The sequence below is a fragment of the Xenopus tropicalis genome, chromosome 7 (assembly GCF_000004195.4).
Source record: "Xenopus tropicalis strain Nigerian chromosome 7, UCB_Xtro_10.0, whole genome shotgun sequence".
Classification (NCBI taxonomy): Eukaryota; Metazoa; Chordata; class Amphibia; order Anura; family Pipidae; genus Xenopus; species Xenopus tropicalis.
In genome coordinates this window covers 57,378,937-57,390,248 of record NC_030683.2, presented here as the reverse complement: position 1 = coordinate 57,390,248, position 11,312 = coordinate 57,378,937, and the positions used below count along the sequence as shown (strand labels likewise).

Genomic DNA, 11,312 nt, shown 5'->3' with positions numbered 1-11,312 from the left:
ATTCAAAAAAAGCATAGCCAGCTGCAGTGGTACAAGTTAAAGGAGAGTTAAAATAACTGTAGCATGGCAAATGTTAGGCACCCCCCCCCCAACAGAATATTGGGGCCCCACATGTGCATAGATTTCAGGGAAGCCAGCCGTTGGTGCCCATACACAGGCAGATAAGCTGCCGAATTGGTGTAAAGGACCAATACCGGCAGCTTAAATCGGTCTATGTATGGCCACATTAAAGCATGACATTTTCGGAACAAAATCCGAAAAACACACCAGCTAAAACCTGTCAAATATTAAAGGGGATTGTTCGCCTTCACGTAAATGTGGTTATCCCGGCAGATGAGGTAATTTTAAGTAAATATGTAATGTGTGTGCATTAAAAAATCTCAATCGTTGTTGAGTTATTTAAACTTTTAGTGATTAGTGATTCTCTCTATGATAGCTGTTAGTATGGACATAGGGGCAGGGGCCACCAATCCCTTTTCAGACAGGACTGCATCAGAGCTCAGAAATAGCACAACGCTGCGACGGGCAGTAGGAGCTTCAAAATGTACTGCGCATGCCTGTAAGTTATCCGCTAAGTTTCATAACTTCCCTCCCATTTTTTCACGATCTTTACCAGGAAGTAACTGCTCTTCTGATGTCAATAGATGCTGGGGACGCATAGATGTAAAAGTAAGCAGCCACGCTTGGGCAATCTAATCCTAAACAGAACTAGGGAGGCTAATGTCTCCATAGTTCCGTACACGCTGGGCGGGGAGGGAGAGGAGGGAGGGGGAGCACCTACAAAAAACTTGCGTAAATGTACAACTAGGTTCGGGCAAGGCAATCCTGAATAGTATGAACTAAGCTGATATCTTTCATGATATATGCTGGGAAAGGGAGGGAGGGAGTGGGGGGGCTTGTAAATTATGTTGTGTGAGTTCAGGCTTCAGTTTGCGATCTGACCTGACGGCTTCTTATTCTAAGACGAGCAAAATAAGTTTTTTCACTCTTTTTTTGGCAGTTCTTAAGCTGTTTGAGAGGAAATAATGTGGAATGGAATGCTTTATTTACAACTGTGGAGAGCAGATCATAATCAGAACTTGTACGAACAGTATGTCAAGCTTGTTGTATATAGCTAATGGGAACAAATCTGCTGCTGACCAATAAGATTAAAGTAAGGGGCAATCCTAGGTTTGTTAGTCCCCACGTTCCCATGTAACCTGTACTGCCATGGGAAAAGATGCTCCTCCCTCTGTAAAATGACCTGGGATTCCTGCCTGCAACTTTAGCATATTTAGCTATGTTTCAAGTTCCGTGTTCTTCATATTAGATATGATTTTACACTGCAAATCGACTTGCTGGGGGGAACATAATTTATAGCATTCTGAGTTGAGCTTAGCAAAGGCGGACAAACCCCTTTAAATATAATGTTGCAGTGCAAAGGTTGCTTGATGCTTGCACATGAGTGTGAAACTCATGTGAGTGAAATAAATAAGGTGTGTTGCATGAGTCAGATGAAAATCCTGAATTCAGTGATTCCAAGCTGTATGTGTGAACATAGCTGATAAATAGATAATAAATGATAACATGACTGAATGGTGGTACGCCAGATGGAGTGAGTGAGGGAAATGATTCTGTGTGCAAGGATGGCCTAATTCTGTGTGTGTGAATGTGCAAACCTCAGAATTTATCTCAAGTAAGCCAAATTGTGTGAGATTAGAACCACAATGTGCTAGGGAAGGAGATGTATGTATATAGGAAGGAGTACTTGAAAGTAAAATTATAAATTTCCAAAATGTATACCTTCTGCTAAGAAAAAGGAAAGTGTTCCTCAGTGTGACCAAAGATGGCCATACACTGGCCGATAAAAGTCATCATGGCAGCACTTCACCAACATTGGGTAATCCCCGCTCCTCTAGGTCACTGGACAGGAAAGCGTTAATACAGCATATACAGTGGAGGAAATAATTATTTGACCCCTCACTGATTTTGTAAGTTTGTCCAATGACAAAGAAATGAAAAGTCTCAGAACAGTATCATTTCAATGGTAGGTTTATTTTAACAGTGGCAGATAGCACATCAAAAGGAAAATCGAAAAAATAACTTTAAATAAAAGATAGCAACTGATTTGCATTTCATTGAGTGAAATAAGTTTTTGAACCCCTACCAACCATTAAGAGTTCTGGCTCCCACAGAGTGGTTAGACACTTCTACTCAATTAGTCAACCTCATTAAGGACACCTGTCTTAACTAGTCACCTGTATAAAAGACACCTGTCCACAGAATCAATCAATCAAGCAGACTCCAAACTCTCCAACATGGGAAAGACCAAAGAGCTGTCCAAGGATGTCAGAGACAAAATTGTAGACCTGCACAAGGCTGGAATGGGCTACAAAACCATTAGCAAGAAGCTGGGAGAGAAGGTGACAACTTTTGGTGCGATTGTTCGAAAATGGAAGGAGCACAAAATGACCATCAATCGACCTCGCTCTGGGGCTCCACGCAAGATCTCACCTCGTGGGGTGTCAATGATTCTGAGAAAGGTGAAAAAGCATCCTAGAACTACACGGGAGGAGTTAGTTAATGACCTCAAATTAGCAGGGACCACAGTCACCTAGAAAACCATTGGAAACACATTACACCGCAATGGATTAAAATCCTGCAGCGCTCGCAAGGTCCCCCTGCTCAAGAAGGCACATGTGCAGGCCCGTCTGAAGTTTGCCAATGAACACCTGAATGATTCTGTGAGTGACTGGGAGAAGGTGCTGTGGTCTGATGAGACCAAAATAGAGCTCTTTGGCATTAACTCAACTCGCTGTGTTTGGAGGAAGAAAAATGCTGCCTATGACCCCCAAAACACGGTCCCCACCGTCAAGCATGGGGGTGGAAACATTTTGCTTTGGGGGTGTTTTTCTGCTAAGGGCACAGGACAACTTATTCGCATTAACGGGAAAATGGACGGAGCCATGTATCGTGAAATCCTGAACGACAACCTCCTTCCCTCTGCCAGGAAACTGAAAATGGGTCGTGGATGGGTGTTCCAGCACGACAATGACCCAAAACATACAGCAAAGGCAACAAAGGAGTGGCTCAAGAAGAAGCACATTAAGGTCATGGAGTGGCCTAGTCAGTCTCCGGACCTTAATCCAATAGAAAACCTATGGAGGGAGCTCAAGCTCAGAGTTGCACAGAGACAGCCTCGAAACCTTAGGGATTTAGAGATGATCTGCAAAGAGGAGTGGACCAACATTCCTCCTAAAATGTGCGCAAACTTGGTCATCAATTACAAGAAACGTTTGACCTCTGTGCTTGCAAACAAGGGTTTTTCCACTAAGTATTAAGTCTTTTTTTGTTAGAGGGTTCAAAAACTTATTTCACTCAATGAAATGCAAATCAGTTGCTATCTTTTATTTAAAGTTATTTTTTCGATTTTCCTTTTGATGTGCTATCTGCCACTGTTAAAATAAACCTACCATTGAAATGATACTGTTCTGAGACTTTTCATTTCTTTGTCATTGGACAAACTTACAAAATCACTGAGGGGTCAAATAATTATTTCCTCCACTGTATGCATCCCTCCTCCCACAGCACCTAGTCTTTTTCCTGTCCAGGTCACTGGTCAGGTGCTCCTTACCACATAAGGAGCGGTGTGCGTTGGGAGTCTCCCGGGAGAAGTAGCAGTTGCTCTTGGGGGAAGACAGACCACAGCAACAGTCCGTTGTTCCACGTAGTTCTGTGGAAATTCCGGGATGCGGCAGTATGGTTCGCAGCCAGAGGAAGCCCGTGAGCAGGAGTGTGTTGCGTGGTCTGGCACGAAAGGCAGAAGTGCAGGCTCACGGAAGTGACGCCGAAGCCGTAGGTTGGCGCGCTGAATGCGGCACGCGCCTGTGACATCACGATGGGTGCCTATTTTTGTGCGTTTTGGTGTGAGAAACAGTCGGACCACGGAATGGTGAGCGTCTGACTGGATTTCAACGACTTGCAAGTTAATGTAAGTCTACTTTGCTGATGCTTATGGATTTCCTTCTCTTGCAGCTACTGTGATGAAACAGCCTAGCTCTGGGAAGGGGTCACAAAGTAACTGAGCAGGAGATTAATTATGATATTTTTATTTTCAGCCTCCCAACAGTGAAACTCAAAAAGAGACTGCTCAAGCTAGAAGGTTGCGATATACAGCAACCAATGGAAGCTGGATGGTGCAAGGTGTTCAAGAAGCGTCTTCATCTCTGGCTACAAAGAGACGAAGAGAGTCCATTTATGACTCATTGTCGGAGGAAGAATTGTATGACCCAGGAGAGGGTCAATCATTCATATCAGAGGAGGAGACCGCATTGTATTCTGCAGCTATAGACAGCCTAGTCAAAGCTGTAAGGAAGGCATTAACCTTAACAGAAGAGACCCCTAAGGGGACAGCAGCTGATAAATTCTTTCCTTCCCTAAAAAAGAAAGTAGCCACCTCTCCAGTTCATGAGTCAAATAAGGAGTTAATCACCGCAGAGTGGAAGGTGACAAAGAAAAAGGTGTTGATACAAAGAAAATTTGCAAAGAGATATCCAGTGTAGGAGGCGTTCTCCAAAATGTGGGACAGCCCTCCGAAGGTGGATGCTGCGGTAGTTTGATTAGCGAAGAAGACTACTCTACTCTTCCTGTGGATGACACTGCAGCATTTAAAGATCCAATGGAGAAACATTTGGAATTTAATCTAAAGCAGTTGTGTGTGGCAGCTGGGGCAGCCTGCAGACCGGCAGTTGCTCCAACTTCAACATCCAGAGCTATGAAGGTTTGGCTGGATAATTTGGAGAATGCGATTACGTCAAATGTTGAGATCTCTAATCTGAAGGAGATGCTCTCTGAGATGAAGCTGGTGGCTGAGTTTATTGCAGATGCTTTGTTGGATTTGGTTAAGTTGTCTGCGAGGTCCATGGCCCTGTCGGTGGCCTTGAGGTGAGCATTGTGGCTGAAGCCATGGATGGCTGATTCTTCTTCCAAGTCTAATCTTTGCCAGTTAGCCTTCAAGGGTGAGATGCTATTTGGGGAGAAGATGGATTCTATAATTAAGAAGGGGGTAAAAGTGTCTTTTTGCCCCGGGAGAAGAGGTACAAGATTCAGAGGTCTACAGACTATCCGGTCCTTTCTGAGCTCAAAGTTTTCCGGGTCCAAGAAGTCATATGCCAGACAATCAAACTGGAGATCAAGACCGGGTGAAGGAAGACAGACAGGCAGAAAGAGCTCTGCTTTCAATCCAACCTCAGGAAAATCACAATGAAGTTCAGCTGGTCCAGACTTTGAAGACAGGCGCAAGATTGCAGCTTTTCCATAGAGTCTGGGCCTCAGCAGTGAGAGATTCCTGGGTCTTAGGGGATATCTGAGAAGGGTATCGGCTTGAATTCCAGAAAAGACCCAGAAGGAATGTTTTTCTAAAATCTGTACCTCCAAAAAATCCTCAAGCAGAAGTAATTTTTCAGGACTATGTAGATGCACTCAGAGAATCAGGAGCAGTGGAGAAAGTTCCTCACTCATCCAGGAAGTGCGGGTTTTACTGAAAACTCTTTCTGGTGTGGAAGTCCTCATGAGCCTTCAGACCGGTTCTGGATCTCAGACCATTGAACCAGTTTATTCATTGCAGACAGTTCAAGATGGAGTCCTTGGCTTCCATAGTCCTCGCAGTTCTTTCAAAAGCATGGTTAATAAACCTCGGTTTGAAAAATGCTTATTTCCATGTCTCCGTGCACGAAGCAGAGAGGAAGTTACATAGTTACATAGGGTTGAAAAAAGACCAGAGTCCATCAAGTTCAACCCTTCCAAGTAAACCAGCACACACAACCTATATTTACCAATCTATACACTCACATACATAAACTATATATACAACTACTAATACTAACTGTAGATATTAGTATCACAATAGCCTTGGATATTATGCTTGTTCACGAACTCATCCAGGCCCCTTTTAAAGGCATTAACAGAATCTGCCATTACCACATCACTAGAAAGGGCATTCCACAACTTCACTGCCCTCACTGTGAAAAACCACCTACACTGCTTCAAATAGAAGCTCCGTTCCTCTAATCTAAAGGGGTGGCTTCTGGTGCGTTTTTATGGGAAAAAACAACACCCCCTATCTACCTATAATCCCCTCTAATGTACTTATACAGAGTTATCATGTCCCCTCGCAAGTGCCTCTTTTCCAGAGAAAACAACCCAAACCTCGACAGTCTAACCTCATAGCTTAAATAATCCCTCCCTTTTAGTTGCACGTCTCTGCACTCTCTCCAGCTCATTAATATGCTTCTGGAGGACTGGAGTTGCTACAGTTTGCAGTGGGGCAGCATCACATACAGTTCACATGCCTGCCCTTTGGTCTGTCCACTTCGCCCAGAACCTTCTCCAAGGTGTTGTTGACAATTGTAGCAATCCTAAGAGAGGAGGGAATTGTGGTCTACCACTACTTAAACGATATTCTACTGGTGGCAGGGACAGAAGCAGTGGCAGTCAGGAACATGGACAAAACCATATGCAGACTGCAGCGGTTCGGCTGGGTCATAAATTGGCAGAAAAGTTGCCTTTCTCCAACACAGAGCTTGGTGTTCCTGGGAGCACATCTCAAAACGTTAGAAATTTAGTCTGCCTTCCACTTGAAAGTCCAAAAGATAATGGAACAGGTGCAGTTCCTGGGGAGCCAGTCCAGGGTGTCGGTGAAAATGTATATGTCAGTGCTGGGTCTGATGTCCTCTGTCATACAGATGGTGAAGGAAGTAGGTCCAGTAATAAAACTTGTTTTTATTTTAATCTATTTATTCTGTAATACAGCTATTACACCACAAGATGTCACTTTGTGAGACTGTATAAAGCTTTTTGACCACTTGTGAATCAGTAGCTTGATAAATGGCCAAGTACTAGCCTGAAATGTTGCATTGTTGTAGATCCAAGCCATGTGATATTCAATAAAGGCTTTTAACATAAATTCTTCCAAATTCGTTAAAACTCCACCCACCTTTATCACAGTGGTATCAAGAAACGGAACATGTAATGTAAAATTTAGATAGGGCAATGCTGAGTTTTTCTGAATGATAGGCTTCTAAGGTCCAAGCCACAACCATCCAAATTGCGAACACATCATCGCTAAAGCATAGCCATGCTACACAATATTGTTGAAACAACTGGTTCAAATATATTCATCTATTTTCAATGAAAGTGTTCACATAGGACTGGACCACATTGCCACCCCCCCTAATCTGCATATAATGAAATAGTTATTATAGAGGACCAACTCCAAACTTTGCAGAACAAATTTCTTTTGGGAACCAGTCATACTTGCATCCCAGTCTAATTTGACGCAAACAGCCTTCACACCCCCATCATGTAGAATGGAGGTGTAGATGCTCTCCACATCAAAAGTCACCAGTAGTGAATCATGTGGAATGTCTTTAATCTGCTTTAACTTTGACAAAAAAATAGAAAAAGGGCATAATACAGAGTCCACACACTAAACAATTGGACGGCCCGGAGGACTGTCGAATTGTTTGTGTATTTTGGGAGGTATGCCTTCCTGTGTGTGCCATACTCTGCCTGCCCTACTGCCTGTGTGTACTTGGGGTAGCTGTGCTATCCGCGGGGGATTTAAGGATTTGTCTGAATATAATTTCTTGAACTTTTTTTAACATATGAGTGATGGGTAAAATGCCTTCAGCGAGCACCAAATTTTTAGTATTGCTGCCAGCAGTAATGCTGATATGGTTTTAAAGGGGCCCTGTCACCCTAAGATATAATTACAAATTGTTTTCTATTGTGTTTGTCAAGCAAAATAAACTTCAATTACACTATATAAATTTTTTTAAATTTATTTCCTTCAGCACTGGAATTCACCATTGCAGAAAACAGGCAGGCTCCATTTTGTTATTAAGGCAAGCTGTGCATCCTACCAAAATCTTATTTATGTGCGAGTATGGGGGGCCTGATACCCATATCCATGCACTTGTTAGAAAATTAGATGGTAAGGAGGGAGGGGGGAATGTGAGGAGTGCAGTGACATCTAAGAAATTCTGAATTGAAAGTGAAAGTAACTGTCTGCCCCACCTCTATGCCTAAGGCATGATTGACAGCTGGGACTTTTAAATACTTACATAATGGGTATAGATGTGTAAATAAAAAATGATTTTGGGTTACATGTTTAATTTGAAAAGGGCTTTTATTTTACAGCTTTTTATGTCTGGGTGACAGGTCCACTTTAAAAGTTCTTGGATAACATGGGTGTGGTTTAAAGTAGATATGGTTAAAAAAAGGGAGTGGTTAAAACCATCTTAAATTATCAGCCCTCCACCACATAGGTCAGAGCAATTCTGGCCCTCTGTACCACAGAAATTTGACAGCACTGTCTCATCTCATTCAAACTACTGCTTGATATGGTAAGGCAAACAAGAACCTATCAGCCAGATAGTTGCTGCAATTCCAAACTGGAGAGCTGTGGAACAAAAAGTTAAATAACTTAAAAAATTAAAATCAACTGCAGATTGTCTCAGAATATCAATGTCTGTGTCATACTAAAAGCTAATTTTAAAGGTGAATAATCACTTTAAGAAATCCTCAGTGACATTGTAAGGCAGAAATTAGTGATATAAATAGACTAGGACCCCATTGTGAAATGAAAAAACTAGACTAAACTAGCCCATAATGTGTCCTTAAAAATATTGCCTTCACATAAAACAATGGACAGAATTACTATTACAGTCTATAACAGAAACATAGATAACCCCTGCTGATCTTCATTGATGCTCTTTTTGGCCCAGGAACGTTTTGCTCTGTAACTGAAAAGGTAGATACTGGCTTCATAGTTAAAAAAACAAAGAGTGAAAGAGAACTTTCAGTCAATTTGACATGTGAAATTGTGAAAATTGTGGCCCTTTGTTACAACCTTCTTTGTTTTTGGACACAATTGGATAACAGGCTCTGCTAACATCAGAGATTAAGTCAGTAAAAAAATGTTTTAAGCTCCCTGTTGAAACACTTAGCAGAGACATAAAACTATTGACTACTTTGAAAATTTTGATTACTTTTAGTAACAACCAGGAAAATAAAACATTATCTCTTTCTTCCCTACCATGAGCAAGTACTGTAAGAAGAAAACACGACTTTTGACAAATTATTGGGAGCAGACTCCAGTGGCAGTTACTGGGCTATTAGCCGCACCTTCCAAGCTACAAAAGCAGGTATGCGGGGCATAAATGTGCTTATATACGGTGGTGTGACATCACAGTCTCGCAACATGAGATGTGTGACGTCTAGGTTAGTTAGTCAGGAAACAAAACAACAATCCTTGGCTCAAAGCTGTGTTAAGACATGCATGTCATTGTGAGTTTTGTTGTGAAATACAAGTGGTTATATGGCTAGGGAATTATAGGGTAAATCAGAGGGGAGGGAAGACTTTTTTTTTTTTTTACAAAACATGGCTAAAACTGCAGATAATAGGGACAACTTTCTTGAGCTTTGTACTTAGGTTTGCACCAGAAGTTGGGTGGGTGGCATTTGGGTGTTTCCTGGAATGCCCCACTTCTTGGGTGTCATTAAGTTTTGCTGGAAAGGGAGTGCAAGAGGTTTTTTTGCAGCTCAGTTTGCATTCATTGTTAAGGACACAGAACACATTTTTACAGTTAATAACACTGTTTATAGGATGTTAGTTCTATAGTTTTTTTTTTTAAATTTCATTATAAATTTTAAAATTCTAAAACAATTTTTTTTTCTGCAGTTCACTTTTACATTATGAAGAAGAAAATAGACCCGAGTAATCAAAAGAAGAATGTTCCAAAAAAGAATAAGAATTTACAGCTGCAGAAAAAAGTTTGAACATTAATACTTATTTTAATGATTTTTCTAAATAATTTTTTTTATTTGCTTTGCAAGATCTAGGTGGTGTACATTATACACAAAACAAACTGTGTATGTTATGTGTTTTAATTTAATATTACATTCATGTTTTGCCTATTGTTGTGTCTTAATAGACAAAGGACGCCCTGATGTCATAATTTCTTGAATACGTCTATCTATGCCTTTACTCTATGGAAGTTGGCAATTTTAGAAGAAGTGAAATATGCTTACACCTTAATATTTCCACCACGAAAAATAGGAAAGAGTAAGCTTGACCCCTGTGAAGTTTTTCAATAATTCACTTGATTCCAAGTGCTTAGTGTCTAACTCATAATTGATTATAAGATTTGTGCAATAATGCTGATGTTTCATTTAAAGAAGAAGGAAAGGCTAAGTCACTTGGGGGTGCCAAAATGTTAGGCACCCTCAAGTGACTTTAATCGCTTACCTTTTACCTCGGGGTGGTGCCCCTGTTAGGAGAAAACCGCACCAGCCCGGGGTACCTGCAGCGAGTACTTCCTTCTTTCATATGTCTTCTGCCGGCAAAATCCCTGGGCCGGTGCATGCGCATTAGAGTGAAAAGCCGACTTTCTTCGTGCGAAGCACGAACGAAGAAGAGGAAGCTCTCGCTGCAGGTACCCCGGGCTGGTGTGGTTCTCTTCTAACAGGGGCACCATCTCAGGGTACAAGGTAAGCGATTAAAGTCACTTGAGGGTGCCTAACATTTTGGCACCCCCGAGTGACTTAGCCTTTCCTTCTCCTTTAATGATACAAAATGGCTTGCCCCAGTTGTGCAAAGTGCCTAATGCCCACTAGTAATTAAAGGAGAAGGAAAGGCTAATAAAGAGTTAATCTCAAGCTGCAGGCATACGATTGGCTCAGATCCACATTCCTAAGGGGGGGAGTGAGTTCTTAGCATTCATGAGGGAGGGGGGGAGCAGGAGAGAGTAGAGAGCTGCGTGTCTCTGGCACAGGAGTTACAGACACAACAAATCTTTTGACAGAGAAGTCAGTGCAGCATTTCTGTGAGTACTTATGGCTGTATATACATAAACCTTTCTGATCAAATAACAATCCATAATTGGTTATTAAAAAGTGCCGCTACTCTAGAATCAATTGTTACCAATTTTTTAAAAAGAGAAACGTTATTATAAATCAATCCTATAGATTATTCAGTTAAGACTGAGAAATGTGAAACATATGGAGAGTGGAGAAGTGAGAGCTACTATCTTGTCATCTGATCCCTGGGACCCCACAAGATGGAGAAGTCAGGTTGCCAAGGATTGTGGTATTGTAATTTACCTTCCCTATTTCAACTGGAAAACTAACTTGCCTTAAAAACCACAAATCCAAGGCCCCTTAGATTTGAAAATAGACAAGATACAAAAGAGAAAGAAAAATACATCCATGAATGCGACATGCACGAGCAAGCAATGTGAGACACAGGATCAACTGGTGCCACCGCCCCCCCC

The 11,312-nt window shown here is 41.7% G+C and overlaps 1 protein-coding gene across 4 annotated transcripts in view; it reads left to right on the top strand.

Annotated features, from left to right (window-relative positions):
- Positions 1-240: 240 nt before the first annotated feature.
- The window catches only part of LOC101731425, a 64,067-nt gene continuing 52,995 nt past the window's right edge, over positions 241-11,312 (top strand). The window contains exons 1-3 of one of the 4 annotated variants that reach the window (XM_031905348.1): positions 241-338; positions 9,087-9,185; positions 9,722-9,813. In XM_031905348.1, coding sequence (XP_031761208.1) covers positions 9,736-9,813 — 78 coding nt within the window. In that variant the 5' untranslated portion in view covers positions 241-338; positions 9,087-9,185; positions 9,722-9,735. The other 3 variants (XM_031905346.1, XM_031905344.1, XM_031905345.1) reach the window with 3 other exon arrangements.